At 44.3% G+C, this 21,572-nt stretch overlaps 1 protein-coding gene across 3 annotated transcripts in view; it reads left to right on the top strand.

Moving 5' to 3' along the window:
• The window catches only part of LOC118394682 (membrane-associated phosphatidylinositol transfer protein 3-like), a 236,456-nt gene extending 215,212 nt beyond the window's left edge, over positions 1-21,244 (top strand). For all 3 annotated transcript variants that reach the window (XM_052520107.1, XM_052520116.1, XM_052520103.1), the window contains exons 13-20: positions 1,688-1,804; positions 9,235-9,351; positions 9,809-9,957; positions 10,240-10,389; positions 14,574-14,757; positions 15,053-15,181; positions 15,436-15,826; positions 18,021-21,244. In XM_052520107.1, the coding sequence (XP_052376067.1) occupies positions 1,688-1,804; positions 9,235-9,351; positions 9,809-9,957; positions 10,240-10,389; positions 14,574-14,757; positions 15,053-15,181; positions 15,436-15,759 (1,170 nt within the window). In that variant the 3' untranslated portion in view covers positions 15,760-15,826; positions 18,021-21,244. The remainder of the gene's footprint in view (positions 1-1,687; positions 1,805-9,234; positions 9,352-9,808; positions 9,958-10,239; positions 10,390-14,573; positions 14,758-15,052; positions 15,182-15,435; positions 15,827-18,020) is intronic.
• Positions 21,245-21,572: the final 328 nt, after the last annotated feature.

Genomic DNA, 21,572 nt, shown 5'->3' with positions numbered 1-21,572 from the left:
CATAGCCCACATATAATTTAGCCCAAACAACTACCTCTTTCCCAACTTTATTTAATTAATTAATTTATTTTGCTCCTTTGCACCCCATTATTTTTATTTCTACTTTGTACATTCTTCCATTGCAAAACTACCATTCCAGTGTTTTACTTGCTATATTGTATTTACTTTGCCACCATGGCCTTTTTTGCCCTTACCTCCCTTCTCACCTAATTTGCTCACATTGTATATAGACTTGTTTATACTGTATTATTGACTGTATGTTTGTTTTACTCCATGTGTAACTCTGTGTCGTTGTATCTGTCGAACTGCTTTGCTTTATCTTGGCCAGGTCGCAATTGTAAATGAGAACTTGTTCTCAACTTGCCTACCTGGTTAAATAAAGGTGAAATAAATACATTTTAAAAAGTTGCCATACTTGGCGGTGATGCAACCAGTCAGGATGCTCTCAATGGTGCAGCTGTAGAACATTTTGAGGATTTTGGGACCCATGTCAAATCTTTTCAGTCTCCTGATGGGGAATTGTGGGCACTATGGTGTTGAACGCTGAGTTGTAGTCAATGAACAGCATTCTCACATAGCTATTCCTTTTGTCCAGGTGGGAAATGTCAGATAATTATTTTATGGTGATTGCATGGTTGTGTGCTCAATTTTATACACCTGTCAGCAACCGGTGTGGCTGAAATAGCTGACTCCACTAATTTGAAGAGGTGTCCACCTACTTTAAGGAGAAGAGACCAGAGCAGCATCCAATACAGTAAGGGGTTGTTTTTCAAATTGCACCCTATTCCCTATATAGTGCACTACCTTTGACCAGGATCCATAGGGCTCTGGCTAAAAGTAGTGCTCGATATAGGGAATAAGGTGCTATTTGGAAAGTGCACCCATGGTGTTGGCTGCAGAGAGTCAGAGAGTCAGAGAATCAGAGAGTACACAGGAAATAAGAAGTATTATCTATCTCTGCCGTGAAGATAATAAACTGACTGATTGTTATCTTGGATCAGTGGGTTTCAGCTCTAATCGATATCCTATCATGGAAATGGATACGGACGTTATGATTCGCACAAGCTTACTGCCCTTTTAATTTATTTACTGTACTTAACTGCTGCTTTAGTGAAATCAATGACCTTTTCTTACATAATTGCCGTTATAATAAGATGTTGAATCTTAAACTGGGATCTCGTTAATACAGTCATGGAGTAGAGCTCCTTCTCTCACTGCGACCTGTCCTTTCCTCTCCTCTCCTCTTTGGAAACACATCATTAGCCCTGCTGTTTCATTAGCCTGGCTACACATTGATCAGGCTAAAGATAGACAGGTTTTTCTTCTCAACTTCTGAGATGAAATGTACATAGAGTCCACTCCATAGCGGATCATCCTCTAGCTATCCTGTTAATACACCTCAATCTTCCTCTTGACAAATGAGCTCCAGTTAGCATCTGTGACTGTGTACACCTCAAGATAATGACAGTCCTAGTTTTATGCTCTCTAAAGTGTGTTTGAGCACCAGAGGATGAGTATTCCATATAATTGTTTTGTCTGTAGGTCGTGTGACACTCCACTGATAAATGTGCATCCGGTGCCTAAATGTAGACTAGGGATTCTGTTTGAGAAGTGCCGTCATACTGAGTGGACTAAGCCCGCGGTGGATTAATGGACTGTGTGTGTGCTTGTGTGTGTGTTCATGTAGCTCATACGATGCGACAGTGTGAAGGCCCAGGAAGCTGACAGCAAGGACTCAGCCCCCTTCTCTCCATCCAGCCCACGGGAGAAGTGGCTTCGCAGGAGGACGCCTGTCAAACTGAGGGTGAGGAAACCAGCATGACTTATTAATGGAAGATAAAGGACAGTAGGAAGTGTCAATAATAGCCCCACACTGTTGATTCTATGGCTATGTCCAAAATGTCACCCTATTCCCTATATAGTGCACTACTTTTGACCAGGGCTCTGGATAAAAGAAGTGCGCTATATAGAGAATAGGGTCCCATTTGGGGCAGATTTGGGATTACTGTGTGTATTGTAGAAAGAAGCAATTTGTAGTACGTTCAAACGCTTTATGAGGAAATTCCAATAAATATTGAATCATCTTTAGTTCAAACATTTTATAATTGTATCTCGGTCAGAGACAAAGCGATAAGGACGTGTGCGCACACACAGGCACGCATGCACACACACACACTTATGCACACACTTTTAACATCAGCTTCACACATCTTGTCACGATCGTCGTCAAGGAAATGACTGGACTGGGGACCCTTGTTGTAGGCCCCGGACTGGGGACCCTTGTTGTAGGCCCCGGACTGGGGACCCTAGTTGCCGACCCCGGACTGGGGACCCTCGTTGCAGGCCCCGGACTGGGGACCCTCGTTGTAGGCCCTGGACTGGGGACCCTCGTTGTAGGCCCCGGACTGGGGACCCTCGCTGCAGGCCTCGGACTGGGGACCATCGCTGGAGGCCCCATACTGGGGACCGTCGCTGGAGGCTCAGGACTGGAGACTGTCGCTGGAGGCTCCGAACTGGTAACCGTCGCTGCAGGCTCCGGACAGGGGACTGTCACTGCAGGCTCCGGACAGGGGACCTTCGCTGCAGGCTCTGGACAGGGGACTGTCGCTGCAGGCTCCGGACAGGGGACCGTCGCTGGAGGCTACGGACCGCGGATCAACGCTGGAGGCTTCGTGCCATGGATCCTCACTGCAGGCTCCGGGCCATGGATCATCACTGGAGGCTCCGTGCCGTGGATCATCACTGGAGGCTCCGTGCCGTGGATCATCACTGGAGGCTCCGGGCCATGGATCCTCACTGCAGGCTCCGGGCCATGGATCATCACTGGAGGCTCCGTGCCGTGGCTCATCACTGGAGGCTTCGTGCCGTGGATCATCACTGGAGGCTTCGTGCCATGGATTATCACTGGAGGCTTCATGCCATGGATCATCACTGGAGGCTTCGAACGTGGAGCCGGAACAGGTCTCACCGGACTGAGGAGACGTACTGGAAGCCTGGTGTGTGGAACTGCCACAGGGCTTACCAGGCTGGGGAGACATACTGGAGGCCTGGTACGTGGAACCGGAACAGGTCTCACCGGACTGGGGAGATGCCCTGGAATCCTGGTGCATGGAGCAGGCACCGGATACACTGGGACGTGGAGGCGCACTGGAGGTCTCAAGCGTAGAGCTGGTACAACCCGTCCTGGCTGGATGGTTACTTTCGCCCGGCATTAAAGTACACAGACACTAAATGGGCAATTTATTTGCCATTGTTGCTTCTGTGTCTGTGTGTGGGCTGAGACTTGAATGTTGCGTGTTTCATCTTCAATCATTGATGCTAGCACAACAAAACAATTACCTGATGCTCCAGCATAAAAGACAACATGACTACTGCCAGGCTGAAAGGTCAGCCCAGTCTATTTCTGGGACATCAGTATATTCAAAGCAAATAATTCAAAAACAATGGGCTTTTGTCCTGTTATATTATGTACTGCGTGGCCCACTGGAACCTATCTACAGTATATTTAAGGAAACTAGACATAGGATTCATTGGACTGTGTCTTACACGCTCTGCTCCAGCCTCCAAGCCTGTGATCTGTCTCTTGTGTAAGTGGTAGAGGAGCAACAGCTGGAGGAGGAGCAGCTTGGAGAACTTGACCACTTAAACTTCCGGCGCCGACAGAGATGGCCGCCTCAATTCGCGTTCCTAGGAAACTATGCAGTATTTCGTTTTTTTACGTGTTATTTCTTACATTGTTACCCCAGGTCATCTTAGGTTTTATTACATACAGTCGGGAGGAACTACTGGATATAAGAGCAACGTCAACTCACCAACATTACGACCAGGGATACCACTTTCCCGAAGTGGATCCTCTGTTTTGCCCACCACCCAGGACAATGGATCGGATCCCAGCCGGCGAACCAAAACAACTACGCCGTAAAAGGGGCAGACGAAGCGGTCTTCTGGTCAGGCTCCGGAGACAGGCACATCGCACACCGCTCCCGAGCATACTACTCGCCAATGTGCAGTCTCTTGACAACAAGATAGATGAAATCCGATCAAGGGTAGCATTCCAGAGAGACATAAGAGACTGTAACGTTCTTTTCTTCACGGAAACATGGCTCAATCGAGATATGCTATCGGAGTCGGAGCAGCCAGCTGGTTTCTTCACGCATCGCGCCGACAGAAACAAGCATCTTTCTGGTAGGAAGAAGGGTGGGTGGGTATGCCTTATGATTAACGAGACGTGGTGTGATCATAACAACATACAGGAACTCAAGTCCTTCTGTTCACCTGACTTAGAATTCCTCACAATCAAATGCCGACCGCATTATCTACCAAGAGAATTCTCTTCAATTATAATCACAGCTGCATATATTCCCCCCCAAGCAGACACATCAATGGCCCTGAATGAACTTCATTTGACTCTATGTAAACTGGAAACCACATATCCCGAGGCAGCATTCATTGTAGCTGGGGATTTTAACAAGGCTAATCTGATAACAAGACTCCCTAAATTCTATCAGCATATCGATTGTGCAACCAAGGCTGGTAAAACCCTGGATCATTGTTTTTCTAACTTCTGCGACACATATAAGGCCCTCCCCCGCCCTCCTTTTGGAAAAGCTGATCACGACTCCATTTAGTTGCTTCCAGCCTACAGACAGAAACTAAAACAGGAAGCTCCCACGCTCAGGTCTGTTCAACGCTGGTTGGATCAATCTGATTCCACGCTTCAAGATTGCTTCGTTCACGTGGACTAGGATATGTTCCGCATTACGTCAAACAACAACATTGACGAATACGCTGGTTCGGTGAGCGAGTTTATTAGCAAGTGCATCGGTGATGTTATACCCACAGCGTTTATTAAAACATTCCCCAACCAGAAACCGTGGATTGATGGCAGCATTCGCGCAAAACTGAAAACCACTGCTTTTAAACAGGGCAAGGTGACCCGGAAACATGACCGAATACAAACAGTGTAGGTATTCCCTCCACAAGGCAATCAAACAAGCTAAGTGTCAGTATAGAGACAAAGTAGAGTTGAAATACAACAGCTCAGACATGGGAGGTATGTGGCAGAGTCTACAGTCAATCACGGATTACAAAAAGAAAACCAGCCTCGTCGCGGACCAGGATGTCTTGCTCCCAGACAGACTAAACAACTTCTTTGTTCACTTTGAGGACAATACAGTGCCACTGACATGGCCCGCTACCAAAACCTGCGGACTCTCCTTCACTGCAGCCGACGTGAGTAAAACATTTAAATGTGTTAACCCTCGCAAGGCTGCAGGCCCAGACTGCATCCCCAGCCGCGTCCTCAGAGCATGCGCAGACCGTATGTTTACTGGTGTGTTTACGGACATATTCAATCAATCCTTATCCCAGTCTGCTGTTCCCACATGCTTCAAGAGGGCCACCATTGTTCCTGTTCCTAAGAAAGCTAAGGTAACTGAGCTAAACAACTACCGCCCCGTAGCACTCACTTCCGTCATCATGATGTGCTTTGAGAGACTAGTCAAGGACCATATAACCTCCACCCTACCTGACACCCTAGACCCACTCCAATTTGCTTACCGCCCCAATAGGTCCACAGACGACGCAATCACAACCACACTGCACACTGCCCTAACCCATCTGGACAAGAAGAATACCTATGTGAGAATGCTGTTCATCGACTACAGCTCAGCATCTAACACCATAGTACCCTCCAAACTTGTCATCAAGCTCGAGACCCTGGGCCCTGTGCAACTGGGTACTGGACTTCCTGACGGGCCGCCCCCAGGTGGTGAGGGTAGGTAGCAGCATCTCCACCCAGTTGATCTTCAACACTGGGGCCCCACAAGGGTGTGTTCTGAGCTCCCTGTTCACTCACGACTGCAACTCAATCATCAAGTTTGCAGAAGACACTAAAGTGGTAGGCTTGATTACCAACAACGACGGGACGGCGTACAGGGAGGAGGTGAGGGCCCTCGGAGTGTGGTGTCAGGAAAACAACCTCACACTCAACCTCAACAAAACAGAGGAGATGATCGTGGACTTCAGGAAACAGCAGAGGGAGCACCCCCCTATCCACATCGACGGGACAGTAGTGGAGAGGGTAGTAACTTTTAAGTTCCCCGGCATACACATCGCGGACAAACTGAATTGGTCCACCCACACAGACAGCGTGGTGAAGAAGGCGCAGCAGCACCTCTTCAACCTCAGGAGGCTGAAGAAATTTGGCTTGTCACCAAAAGCACTCACAAACTTTTACAGATGCACAATCGAGAGCATCCTGTCGGGCTGTATCACCGCCTGGTATGGCAACTGCTCCGCCCACAACCGTAAGGCTTTCCAGAGGGTAGTGAGGTCTGCACAACGCATCCCCGGGGGCAAACTACCTGCCCTCCAGGACGCCTACACCACCCGATGTCACAGGAAGGCCATAACGATCATTGGGGACAACAACCACCTGTTCACCCCGTTATCATCCAGAAGGCGAGGTCAGTACAGGTGCATCAAAGCAGGGACCGAGAAACCGAAAAATAGCTTCTATCTCAAGGCCATCAGACTGTTAAACAGCCAACACTAACATTGAGTGGCTGCTGCCAACATACTGACTCAACTCTAGCCACTTTAATAATGTAAAAATGTATGTAAAAATGTATCACTAGCCACTTTAAACAATGCCACTTCAAATAACGTTTACATACCCTACATTACTCATCTCATATGTATATACTGTACTCGATACCATCTACTGCATCTTGCCTATGCCATTCTGTACCATCATATATTTGTATGTACATATTCTTTCATTCCTTTACACTGTGTGTATAAGGTAGTTGTTTTGAAATTGTTAGGTTAGGTTATTCGTTGGTTATTACTGCATTGTCGGAACTATAAGCAGAAGCATTTCGCTACACTTGCATTAACATCTGCTAACCATGTGTATGTGACAAATAATTTTGATTTGATTTGATTTGGGATTTGAATATGATATTTGTTATAGCCATATTGTTATACAGTCTCCTGGTGTCCTGTATAGACTTCATCTGGACACTGCCAGCTCATCCAGGGATTAGTGATACCATTCAGAGGGCCCTACCTGGCATCAGTGACGCTGTGACTTCAGTTCACTATCCTAGTAAGGGGCTCTTTGTCACTGATGGAGTGGGGCCACCGCTGTAAGACAGGGGTCTGCCTCTCCTCTCCATTTCCTCCTCTCAATGTGTGTCTGAGGGCAAGGTGAACTCACCGCTCACCCGGTGTGATAGCGATATGTTCTTCTATTTTCTCATGAGACAGGCATTCATGCAGAGAGATTCAGCAGTGACCTGTAGTAGAGACATGTGGCCACTGTCCAGATATTAGAATCAATCTGGCATTTCAGCCTATTCACAGACAGTGCTGCAGGCATGCCAGTGTGTAGAAGTGTGTGTGTGTGTGTGTGTGTGTGTGTGTGTGTGTGTGTGTGTGTGTGTGTGTGTGTGTGTGTGTGTGTGTGTGTGTGTCATGCTGAGATGCCACAGCTTCAGCATGGCTCAGTACTGGCAAAGATTAATTATTGACAAACTTAATCAAAATGCAAATTGTGTTGTGTCTGGAAATGTTTAATTGCTTCATTAGATGACATTAGCTGGGGTCCCACTATTCACGATACAGGGACTACTGTTTTTCCTTTAGATTTTGTAACCAAACAGTCAATTTGGGGCGGCAGGGTAGCCTAGTGGTTAGAGTGTTGGACTAGTAACCGGAAGGTTGCAAGTTCAAATCCCCGAGCTGACAAGGTACAAAACTGTCGTTCTGCCCCTGAACAGGCAGTTAACACACTGTTCGAGGCTGTCATTGAAAATAAGAATTTGTTCTTAACTGACTTGCCTAGTTAAATAAATATTTAAAAAACTAAATAAAATAATTGCAGGAATTCCAATCACTGTTCTTGGTGCTGTCGCCAGGCTCTAGGCTGTTTGTTTACCATTCACGTGGTAAAGTCAGTAACAGGCCATATAATTGGCGATGGTAGGCTTATCTTATTATAACATTTGGGCAATGTCCAATTGTCCATGGCTCGAACATGCGGTGCATTTTCGAAATGTGAATGCAACATGTGTAGTCGAATATTTCCATGATGAAGCCAATAAAAACCAACTAGATAGGCTACATATTTGTTATAACAAGTTTGTATTGTAGGGTTACTGTATTTTATAAATAGCTCCCATAATTCCAGGTGTGAAAATAGCAAAAATATTTCTGAAACACTCCCGCACCTATAGCGCTACAACCCTTAGAAATGACCCTCTAAGTGCTCCTGAAAGTTTCCTTCAGTCAAACCTGTCCCCAATTATTCTATCTCCAACCACCTGTGGTTGTTAGGACTGAGGTAATGCAGCATGGCGTTACTGTAACAGAGCCAGGGAACTACATCTGTAAACTCCTCTGCTTTAATTTGTCATTAATATCCCACCAGCTCAGCAATGAAGTTGGTTTGTGTCCCAAATGGAACGCTATTCCCTATGTAGTGCATTACTTTTGACTAGAGCCATATGGGCCCTTGTCAAAAGTAGTGTGCACTACATATTGAGTAGGGTGCCGTGTGGAGTTAGAGGACTTCTCCTTAGCTCAGCTCATTTAGGGTTATTCACCCTGCTCTTTGAAATTAGATGTAGTGAAGGGGAACCAGAACCACACTGCTACTGTAGCCAGGCTTCATGGAGATTTGACACCCTCTTTTGGTAAGGTCCTGTAGTGCACACTTCTGAGACTCCTTCACCACACGTTTCAAATGTGATGCATCAAAACAGGGATAAATTGAAAAATAAAGGGCTATTTTTCATCCTTCTTTTGACATCCCATTTCCTCCTGCCGATGTAAACACTACGTCTGAGGAGGAGTGATGCAGAAAGTAATGAAAGACAAATACGAAGTCCCAAATGGCACTTTATTCCCTTTATAGTGCACTACATATGACCAGGGATCATAGGTCTCTGGTCAAAAGTAGTGCACTATATACGTAATACACTCTTAGAAAAGAGCGTTCCAAAACCTTTTTGGTTCCAGGTACGACCCTTTTTGGTTCCAGGTAGAAACCTTTTCGGTTTAATGTAGAACCGTCTGTGGAAAAGGTTTTACATGGAACCAAACAATATTCTTCAAAGGGTTCTACTTGTAGGTTCTAGATAGCACCTTTTTTTCTAAGAGTGTAGGGTGCCATTTGGGATGCACAAAAAACTAAAGAGAAGTGACAGTAAATCTCTTCTCCTCATGCAGAATGTGACTGGCAACCACAGGGTGAATGATATCATCGCCACAGAGGAGGGACCACAGACGCTGGTTGGTCGGTTCATGTACGGCCCACTGGACATGGTGACTCTGACTGGAGAGAAGGTGACGACACAACACAAGACACTCCATCTCAGTGCAAGAGGCCTCACTGCAGTACCTGGTTCAAATCCAGGCTGCATCACATCCGGCCATGATTGGGAGTCCCATAGGGCGGCGCACAATTGGCCCAGCGTCGCCTGGGTTTGGCCGGGGTAGGCCGTCATTGTAAATAAGAATTTGTTCTTAACTGACTTGCCTAGTTTAAATAAAGGTTAAATAGAATTAAGAAATGTGCAAACACTATTTGCCCTATTTACAACACTAGAGTTGCAACACTTTTAAAAGTGTCTGCATTTCAATAAAGTGAAATTTATACTTCTCTTATGGTGGTCTGACAAAGGAATTTGCTTTGACAGACATCAACACTAAAGTTTATTGAAGGGAATTAAATTGCGGCCCTGAACCGTACGTATCATATCATCATATCATCTTATCATGAATCTATCTTGTCCTCTCCCAGGTGGACATTCTCCTAATGACCCAGCCCCAGTCCGGCCGTTGGGTCCACTTTGACACAGAGGTGACCACCAGTAGTGGCAGAGTGGTCTACACCATCCCCAAGAGCAAGAAGCTGGCCACCGGGGTCTACCCTATCAAAATGATGGTCAAGTAAGCACACAACTCCTTTTTATTTCTTATTGATATGCAACCACAGCATGTTTGTTATAGTATGTTAGAGGTTGTATCAGTAATGAAATGGATGCGGGTTGGGACGAGTCCCATGAAAGTGGAGGAATACTGAATTGAATTACGGCCCATATCAGTGATGGAGGTAAAGTACTGTGAAGCTCTAACAGTGTACTCACAGGTTGTTGAATAACAAGGAGCCCCAGAGGTGCCTACAGTAGCAATCATCCTCCCCCTCTCCCCCTCTCTTTACCTCCTGCCCAGGGGAGATCAGACGAGTGCAGAGGCCTACCTGACGGTGTTGCCCAGGGGGATGGAGTGTGTGGTGTTCAGCATCGATGGCTCCTTCGCTGCTAGCGTCTCCATCATGGGCAGCGACCCTAAAGTCCGCCCCGGAGCAGTGGACGTCGTCAGGTAACTCATGCGTGCGAGTGTTTGTGTGTTTGTGTTTGTGAATGTGCCTTCCAGCTTTTGTTTGATTAAGGAGCAGTTCAAGCAGAGATAAATGATTAATGGAATGTAAATGATAACTCAATTTCAACGCCTACAAGTCATCTGTTCAGCTCAGAATATGATCGTTGTATTTTGTCACATTAAAGGGAGTTTGAAGGAAGTTGCTAACTAGTGTTAGTGCAAATGCTAACTAGAATTTTGTTACTTGAGAGCTTTATTCTAAAATGGATGAGAAACCAAAAAGATCCTCATCAATCTACACACAATATCCCCATACTGACAAAGCGAAAACAGGTCTTTAGATTATTTTGCAAATGTATAAAATCTAAAAAAACTGAAATACCTTATTTACATATGTATTCAGAATCTGTTCTATTAGACTTTTTTTTTTAAATTGAGCTCAGGTGCATCCTGTTTCCATTGATCATCCTTGAGATGTTTCTTCAACTTGATTGGAGTCCTCCTGTGGTAAATTTAATTGATTCAACATGATTTGAAAAGGCACACACCTGTCTATATAAGGTCCCACAGTTGACAGTGCATATCAGAACAAAAACCAAGCCATGAGGTCGAAGGAATTGTCCGTAGAGCTCCGAGACAGCCCTTTGGCAGGGTAGCAAAAAATAATCTGCAGTATTGAAGTTCCCCAAGAACAAAATGGCCTCTTAAATGGAAGAAGTTTGGAACCACCAAGACTCTTCCCAGAGCTGACCGCCCAACCAAACTGAGCAAACAGGGGAGAAAGGCCTTGGTCAAGGAGGTGACTGTAAGGCCTGTCATGACTGTCCTGATCAGGTCAGGTTACAGGAGACCACAACCCTACAGATTATCTCTCAACCCCAACAGAGAAGGAGAGATCTAGGGGTCTGAAGATGTGGGGGTTTTATGACCCCTCATGCCCCTCATGCCCCTCACGCTGGCAAATCTCAGGCCACAGACAAATTCCTTTGTCCTGTTACTATGGAGAACCAGCCTCTGAACATTAAACATGAAATAAAGGGACTTTGGAACAATGGTTTCCATCAGCCACAATGGTGGTCATGACAATAGATGGAATAAGAAAATGTATGTAATTTTGTTTTGTTATTAAAGGTTAATAGATGACGTTATTACGAAAACATTGTAACATCAACAGTTTACCTAGTATATGTTTGATGTTTATACATTGTACATTGTATTGAAAATATCCAAATCAAAGAGAATGTTTTGGTAAATATGAAATGTGAAGTTAATTGTCAAAAATTGGATCTGAGTCAAATCTAGACCTTGCCTTGTAACTAGTTACGCCCAGAGAATTGCCCTAAAGGGGGTTATGCCCACTTCTGACACAAGGGTATAAAACTTGTGAGTAAAGAATTTACAGACAAGGCTACGTGACCCAAGCTGCAGCCAAGGTCTAAAAAGTCAACAAACCTAGAACGCAAAACAAGTTTGAAGACAAAGAAATATTTTTCTACCCAAGCTACAGATGAGTAGCTGTGTCTAAGCGGGTGAATTCAAGCCGGACCCCCTAGCATCCAATCCCAGCGAATCGTGGTATCGAACTGGTTTCATTCCTATGCTGTGAGCTCTGAGCTACAGAGCTGTCTGTCCTCAGAAGACCCCTTCCAGAGCAAGGGTGAGGGAACAGACTCCTAAGCCAAAAGGACACTGACATCGTGAGGATGACCAGAAAAGTGCGCCGGAGAAGTGCATCATCGAGCAGCCTGAACGGTCCATGCAGAGAATCCTCTGAGATCTTCCCCACGTAATTACATCATTATATTCTGACCCATAAGAGCGGCAGTTTGGGGCAAGGCTAGGGTTAGAATAGCATAGCTGACAAATTCACCCAAATGTATATTTCTCTTGTGTACTTTCTTTTTCCTCTCTCTCTATGAAATCCCCATTTTGGGTAACACACGCCATGGTGTGTTGGCCCGTTATACTAAGTTCTAATCAATAGCCTATAATGTGTTTTGTCTACGTGTATCTTTTATCATCATTTTAGCTTTCTCGTAAATTAATATTAAACTAAGATTGGTGTGGTACGAACTCATTGGTGAGACCCGGGTCCGTGCAGATTCACGGACTATACAACGTTCAGAACGAGATTGTAGAGGTAACGGGTTAATTAGCGGCTGTTTTAAAATTGATATTCTGATATTCTTTGAGGTAATTTGGGAAATAGAAACTCAATATAAACTAGTTTACCCATGGTGCCCCAGGTTAATGAGTTAATAATCACTTGATTCAGTTAATCACGCAATTATAAACTTTTAATCATTCGATGAACAACAGACGTCATATTAACTAATACAACGTCACGACAGGCCTTTATGGTAGAGTGGCCAGAGGGAAGCCACTCCTCAGTAAAAGGCACATGACAGCCCGCTTGGAGTTTGTCAAAGGCACCTAAAGACTCTCAGTGTAACGTCTGTTGTCGGGAGAAGACCAAGGTGCAGCGTGGAAGTATTCATAATACCTTTTAATCAATACAAATACTTGAACAAAAAAACAACAAAATTACAAACGAAAAGTTCTGCAAGGTGCAATACACAAAACAGAAAACAACTACCCACAACCCATAGTGGGAAAACAGGCTGCCTAAGTATGGTTCTCAATCAGAGACAATGATTGACAGCTGCCTCTGATTGGGAACCATACCAGGCCAAACACCTAGAAAGAAAACACACAGAACAAAACATAGAATGCCCACCCCAACTCACGCCCTGACGAAACTAAAATAGAGACATAAAAAAGGAAGGTCAGGACGTGAAACTCGTGACCATGAGAAACAAGATTCTCTGGTCTGATGAAACCAAGATTGAACTCTTTGACCTGAATGTCAAGCATCACTTCTGGAGGAAACCTGGCACCATCCCTACGGTGAAGCATAGTGGTGGCAGCATCATGCCGTGGGGATGTTATAGCGGCAGGGACTGGGAGACTAGTCAGGATCGAGGCAAAGATGAACGGAGCAAAGCACACAGAGATCCTTGATGAAAATCTGCTCCAGAGCGCTCAGGATCTCAGACTGGGGAGAAGGTTCACCTTCCAACAGGAGAACGACCCTAGGCACACAGCAAAGACAACACATGAGTGGCTTCTGGACAAGTCTCTGAATGTCCTTGAGTGGCCCAGCCAGAGCCCGGACTTGAACCCGATCGAACATCTCTGGAGAGACCTGAAAATATCTGTGCAGTGACACTCCCCATCCAACCTGACAGAGCTTGAGAGGATCTGCAGAGAAGAATGGGAGATACTCCCCAAATACAGATGTGCCAAGCTTGTAACATCAAACCAAAGAATACTTGAGGCTGTAATTGCTGCCAAAGGTGCTTCAACAAAGTAATAAAAAAATGTGTGTGTTTTTTATCTACATTTGCAAAAATGCTTTAAATAATTAGCTTTGGGCCTCCCGGGCGGCGCAGTGGTTAAGGGCGTTGTACTGCAACACCAGCTGTGCCATCAGAGACTCTGGGTTTGCGCCCAGGCTCTGTCGTAACCGGCCGCGACCGAGAGGTCCGTGGAGCGACACACAATTGGCCTAGCGTCTTCCGGGTTAGGGAGGGCATGGCCGGTAGGGATGTCCTTGTCTCATCGTGCACCAGCGACTCTCGTGGCGGGCCGGGCGCAGTGCGCGCTAACCAAGGTTGCCAGGTGCACGGTGTTTCCTCCGACACATTGGTGCGGCTGACTTCCGGGTTGGATACGCGCTGTGTTAAGAAGCAGTGCAGCTTGGTTGGGTTGTGTATCGGAGGACGCATGACTTTTAACCTTCGTCTCTCCCGAGCCCGTACGGGAGTTGTAGCGATGAGACAAGATAGTAGCTACTAAAACAATTGGATACCACGAAATTGGGGAGAAAAAGGGGGAAAATTTAAAAAACAATTATTAGCCTTGTCATTATGGGGTGTGTTGCTTGATAACGGAAAAAATAATTTAATCAATTCTAGAATAAGGCTGTAAAAAGTAAAGGGGTCTGAATACTTTCCGAATGCACTGTACCTTTAACTTCCTTCATACTGGACATAACAAATAATAAGAAAAAAAAAGAAAATAAACCATAAATCTCAGAGGAATATTATTGATGTCAGTCTGTCTTTATGTTCAGTGAAAACGATAATTCTCAGAGGAATTTATCTAATTATCTTTGTGTCCAGACACTGGCAGGACCTGGGCTATCTTATCATCTACATCACAGGGAGGCCAGACATGCAGAAGCAGCGTGTGGTGTCATGGCTGTCCCAACACAACTTCCCCCAGGGCATGATCTTCTTCTCTGAGGGCCTGGTCCACGACCCACTGAGACAGAAAACCATCTTCCTCAGGAATCTAGTGCAGGAGGTACATTACATACATGATACAGTGGATATATTTGTCTTGCTCTCTATCTCAACTCCTTGTCTTTGTGTATATCTTCCTCTTTTTCTTTCTCTCTCTTTTTCTCACCCTGTCTATATATATCTCATTCTCTTTTTTCTATCCCTTTCTTTCTCTCTCTTTCTCTCTCTTCCTCTATTTCTCACGCACACTTCCTTGGTTCTCACATTAACATTGACTGTGGACCTCCATCCCTCTCTGTCTATCTCCCTCCCTCCCTTTCTTTCTCTCTTTCTTTCTCTCTCTCTCTCTCTGCCAGTGTCACATTAAGATCAACTCAGCCTATGGCTCCATGAAGGACATCTCCGTGTACAACATGCTGGGTCTGAGTCCTTCACAGATTTACATTGTGGGCAGGCCTTCCAAGAAGTACCAGAATCAATGCCAGGTAGACATCAGGGGACTGTACACTCCTCTTCTACTTTTCTTTAACGATCAAGCTAATGGCATTGACTCACTAATAGCTATCGATTGTGTTTTGATGTATCTATTCCGGTCTGTCTGTGGCTTTTGTTCTTTCCTGTCACTCTCCATCTCTCTCTACCTGTTAAGTGTTCCATTCTTTATCTAACATGGCCAATCTCACTAACTCTCGTTCTCTCTCTCTCTCTCTCTCTCTCTCTCTCTCTCTCTTTCCCATAGTTCCTAAGTGATGGCTATGCAGTGCATCTCTCCTCACTGCAGTTTGGCCACCGGACCAGATCCAAGAAGACCTCCTCGGTCCGCATGGTCCTGAGGAAAGGCTCCTTCGGCCTCTCTGCCAAACCTGACTTCCTGTGTAAACGCACCCACCTGAGGAGAACCATGTCTGTCCAGCACCCTGACCCTCCCTGCACCCCCAACCCTAAGCCTGAGCGGGCCCAGAGCCAACCAGAGTCTGATCAGGATCCCGGGGGAGGAGGAGGGGGCGGCGGCCATGGTGTCTGGGGGCGGGCCTCCATACACCGTGGAGACGCCACACCCTGACAGACAGAGAGAGATGGGGGGAAGATGGACAAGGAGGAGGACAAGGGTCTCATTGTCCAGGGCCAAGGTGAGAACTCACACTTAAAAGGTTTAAATTGCCCTATATTATACTCCTACAACTATATGATCATACTGTCTCTCTATAATAGCAAAAAACTTAAAAATATCCCCCCAGAACGTGTTTCTGAGTTGTTGTACTTGAGGCTGTGAAAATATATTGTCTAATTAACTTTACTGCAGCATAGTAGCAATTATGTCATGTGAATAAATGATTAATTCTGAATAATTTAGACATTCACCTTTGGTTCTTCAGCATTGTGTCCTAAGCCTTTGAGAACACAAGGCTTTGTAATGTTTTCACTCCAACACAGATAGATTTGTTTTGCTCATATTGTACTCTGGTGAAGTCAATAAATGTTCACCTTGATTTTGTTATGTTTTGTGGCGCGAGGGTCATCACAGCTGAAGTAGGTGGTGCAGGCATTATGATTTATACAGCTAAACAGAATAATAACAGCTTTACTGTCTGAGAGGAGGAGAGAGGGGGCAGAGAGGGAGAGGAAGAGAAGAGAGAGGGAGAGAGAGACTGATAAATTGAAACATGGAGAGAGAGGCTGCAGTCAGAAAGATGGAGAGAGATGAAAGAGAGAGAGGGATGGAGAAAGAAAGCGAAAAGGAAGAAATCGAATGGGGAGACCAGACAGAGAGAGCAGAGATCAGCCTGTATTCTCTCTCATAAATATTCATGAAGGAACCTGCGGTAGCTGTGCTATTATTAGGAACAGCTCCTTTATTTTCAACGCTCACTGCCTCCTATTCTCCCATTTACAGAGCTGCATAGATGAGCCTGATGAGCTACAACTGGAGTGTCCAATCAAGCACGAAATCCACTCATTTCTAGATTTGGGAATAGTGTTTCTGCAATTACGGAGATTGGAGTGTGGGTGCTGTCACTTCAGTGGGCCTGTAGGAACTAATCTAGTTGGCTTTTGTTGGTAATGATAATACACAGGTGTATAGGATAATTCACTGTTCACTTATACAGCTGAAGTCGGAAGTTTTAATACTTAGGTTGGAGTCATTAAAACTCATTTTTCAAACACTCCACAAATTTCTTGGTAACAAACTATAGTTTTGGCAAGTCGGTGAGGACATCTACTTTGTGCATGACACAAGTAATTTTACCAACAATTGTTTACAAACAGATTATTTCACTTATAATTCACTGTATCACAATTCCAGTGGATCAGAAGATTACATACACTAAGTTGACTGTGCATTTAAACAGCTTGGAAAATTCCAGAAAAGTATGTCATGGCTTTAGAAGCTTCTGATAGGCTAATCGACATCATTTGAATGATTTGGAGGTGTACTTGTAGATGTATTTCAAGGCCTACCTTCAAACTCAGTGCCTCTTCGCTTGACATCATGGGAAAATCAAAAGAAATCAGCCAAGAGCACATAAATAAAATTGTAGACCTCCACAAGTCTGATTCATCCTTGGGAGCAATTTCCAAATGCCTGAAGGTACCTCGTTCATATATACAAACGACAGTACGCAAGTATAAACACTATGGGACCACGCAGCCATCATACCGCTCAGGAAGGAGACGCCTTCTGTCTCCTAGAGATGAACGTACTTTGGTGCGAAAAGTGCAAATCAATCCCAGAACAACAGAGGACCTTGTGAAGATGCTGGAGGAAACAGGTACAAAAGTATCTATATCCACAGTAAAAATGAGTCCTATATCGACATAACCTGAAAGGCAGCTCAGCAAGAAGCCACTGCTCCAAAACTGCCATAAAAAAGACAGACTACGTTTTGCAACTGCACATGGGGACAGCGATCGTTGAAGAAATGTCCTCTGGTCTGATGAAACAAAAATATAACTGTTTGACCATAATGACCATTGTCATGTTTGGAAACTTGTGGAAGGCTACCTGAAACGTTTGAACCAAGTTAAACAATTGAAAGGCAATGCTACCAAACACTAATTGAGTGTATGTAAACTTCTGACCCAGTGGGAATGTGTTGAAAGAAATAAATGATGAAATAAATCGTTCTCTCTACTATTATTCTGACCTTTCACATTCTTAAAATAAAGTGGTGATCCTGACTGACCTAAGACAGGGAATTGAAAAACTGAGTTGAAATGTATTTGGCTAAGGTGTATGTAAACCTCCGACTTCAACTGTATATGGCTTTGGGCTTTGATTGGAATAGGAACTACTAAACTAAACAAATCTTTCTTTCTTTTCAGTGTTGTCACCTATATTGGATCTTCTGCTGGTATCAGTTGTGTTAACCTACTGCTTGGCTGCTTGGCCCTCTACACATCTTCAACAGCTTCTCCATTCCCAGGACTCATGTCTAATATTCCTCAAGCTTTCACCTAATGCTTGAAACAGCCATGCATTCATCCTAATGCAGCCTCTCAAGCTCAAATTATGTCCACGTGTTTTCAGTGGTAGTGCTATTGAAACAGTATGTTGTTTTTTGTCAAGCAAAGAGAGAGACACTTTGGTCATTTGTATCATGGTGCAGAAACACTTGCTGCAGAACAGGAGATCAACACACAGATGCCACCACAGTTAAATGCTAGAAGAGTCCCTCTCGTCCCCCACTGGGAATAGCAACAGATGAGATCCTGTTGAAACCTATGGAGCAATGTTCTAGCCCAAGCAATATACCATCAGGAGATGTTCCAGACAGTGTGTTCATTGACCTGTTGTGTTGACAGGTGGCAGAGCTACACTGACAGACTCCTGCAATTATCCTTTATATACATAGGACAGACATCTTGTCCCTCTCTATGGTCTGTGTCCCTAGGAGTGCTGTGGGCCTCTGGCTGCTTCACACTGTGGACATTAACCTTATGTTCCTCAGCCCGGCTGACCTGACCTAACCCCACTCCAGCCTCAGCCCTATAGCCATCCATCCATCTCTCCCTCTCTCATTCAGTTAGTCAGTGAGGCAGAACACGGCTTCAGACAGCAGCCTGGTAGGGGGTCCATGTCCACTGAACCGACGACAGAGTGGACAGCTGAAAGCTGCTCTGTCTTGCACTATCCAAGTACTACAGTATACCGCGGTGCTTGGTCTTCTGTAGGTCTGAATCGTAAAGGATGTGTTGTATCTCAGCACACTTGCTGCAGGCTGTGACAATGCCTGTGGAATGCTGTTACTCCTGGTGGCTCAGATACAATAGCGGGATTTGCTTGCTGTTGTTGTGATCTTATATCTGACTGCAGATGTGGAACTACATGTTTTACTCCTCTGTCAGGATCCTGGGCATGTATGGATGGACTGAGTATGATGTGCTTTGTAAAGCTGTTTGAGGGAATGGTTGTACTGATTTGACCAAAATTCTTTACAGGGTTGTGATGAGATAGACTCAGACATCAGAGTAGTCATGGCGACCTCACATGAGGAATGATGAAACAACTGATTGAATATTGTTATTGTCAGAAGTGTAAAATGTGGAACTGACACTGAGAAGTGAATATGTTCTATGAACGGTACATCTTTCAATAGATCCTAACTTCCTGTCGGGTGAAATAACATCATTCAGAATGTTCTAGCTTCCATCCATTTTAGGAAAGCTACATCTTGAACTGTAAGGGTTGTCGTTGGGACTAATGAAGGGGTGTGTCTATTGATATGAGATACCATGTCATCATATTTACTGTACTATGGTGGGTTAGGAAAAGATCTGACCACTCTGTGCAACTCACATATTTTTCTATAATGAAAACTGTGTACAGAAATATTTTAAAAGTGTGTTTTTTTAACATGGTTGTTTAACGTGACTGATAGTTACTTTTGCCTTAAATTGTATTTTGTTGTTGTGTAGAATTATGAAAATTACATTATTATCCTAATTGCTTGACCAAAGTAGGAGTTTGACATTCATGAGAAAGTGTGTTGTATCGACTTGATATTTTGTCTTGTATATATTTAAAGTATATTCTGAAAGGGAGTCATGTGTCATGCATGCACTGTGAGTGTGTGTTATTGTGTGTGTGTACGTTTCTGTATATTCAAGTATTAAGTATTTATGGTGTAAATACCTGTAGCTCCAATATGCTCCTGAGCACGACAAGTAAAGACCATGTATTCTGGAGGGAGAAGTCAAAGGTTGGTCAGTGTTGCCTGTTCTTCAAGGCAGGAGTAGTATTGTGTTCTTCAAGGCAGGAGTAGTATTGTGTTCTTCAAGGCAGGAGTAGTAGTGTGTTCTTCAAGGCATGAGTATTATTGTGTTCTTCAAGGCAGGAGTAGTAGTGTGTTCTTCAAGGCAGGAGTAGTAGTGTGTTCTTCAAGGCAGGAGTAGTATTGTGTTCTTCAAGGCAGGAGTAGTACTGTGTTCTTCAAGGCAGGAGTAGTATTATGTTCTTCAAGGCAGGAGTATTATTGTGTTCTTCAAGGCAGGAGTAGTAGTGTGTTCTTCAAGGCAGGAGTAGTATTGTGTTCTTCAAGGCGGGAGTAGTAGTGTGTTCTTCAAGGCAGGAGTAGTATTGTGTTCTTCAAGGCAGGAGTAGTACTGTGTTCTTCAAGGCAGGAGTAGTACTGTGTTCTTCAAGGCAGGAGTAGTATTGTGTTCTTCAAGGCAGGAGTAGTAGTGTGTTCTCATATGGGTCAGATTTAACACGAGTGTCTCACCAAGAATTGCACTGGCAAGGTTTTTATAACTGTTGAGAAAGAGCAAGAGCTTTTAGAGTTGTCTCAGGGTTAAGCTTCAAACCCCATTGACTGGAGAAGAATCCTCCCCGTTGGCAGGAAACCAGAAGCATAGAGAGAGTGAGAGTTAGTTATTTGCTTTCCTCTTTTATTGAACCACATAGAGTAACACACCTTCGAGCCAGTACCTAAGCTTACTAAACTAATGACAGAACAGTAGCTATATTTAAAACATGTGAATGTAAAAACGTTTCTGTATCCCCATCCCTATAATAATGTCAATAACATACCAGCAACAATGTCCTGGTCTGGGTGAATACTGTTTGATAGGATGATATACACTTTGACTTGTGATTTGTATCTTGATCATGACAATGTCATCTGATCGTGACGATGTCTTAACTTAACCCATCAATATAATGTGTTGTACACTGTATGGTACTCACTGTATTTTCAACGACACTACCATTGGGTGTTGTACAGTACACTATTTACAGTCATTCTGATTTCAGCTGGCCTGTTTCCTATAAAATGTGGTGGGAAGGGCAAAACAATTGCCATTCAATATTTTACATCATTTCTGTGAATTAAGTGATATTTCTTTATTTATTGTCATGCTGTTCTATCTGGAGGAGAACTGTATGGTCAGAGTTACACTGCTGCAGAAATCAAATTGAACATTTTGTACAGTTTTAATGTAGTGGAAACATTTGTTTATATGATATAGTTTCCTGTAATTGTGTTATTGGACTTCAACCATCTCTCAGTATCCTGTCAGTAATAAAACGTGAGCACAGACAAACACTCCATTTGGTTCAATGCTCCTTGATTAACTGTCTCCTCCAGCTCTAAGAATCAGTCCTGAGAACTTCCTCCCATCATTCTAATGACTCCATCAAGCCCATAATCACACAGCTTTGTGCAGACCTCTTCTTGATATTTATGCTAATCCACAGCTATTTGGAAAGCTTTACCAGATAGCCCACATTGTCAAACTTAACCCTGAAATTGAACCCCTCACAGTCTTATTTTGACTTCCTGTGTCCTTATCCTTGTTATTATGAATCTCATTTGTCTTTGGTATATTAATGGATATATTAATGGGGAGAAAAGTTAGTTCACAGGAAGTCTGTAG

Source organism: Oncorhynchus keta, chromosome 1 (genome assembly GCF_023373465.1).
Source record: "Oncorhynchus keta strain PuntledgeMale-10-30-2019 chromosome 1, Oket_V2, whole genome shotgun sequence".
Classification (NCBI taxonomy): Eukaryota; Metazoa; Chordata; class Actinopteri; order Salmoniformes; family Salmonidae; genus Oncorhynchus; species Oncorhynchus keta.
The sequence above is the reverse complement of the archived record's forward strand: the minus strand, read 5'-3'. Positions and strand labels throughout refer to the sequence as shown.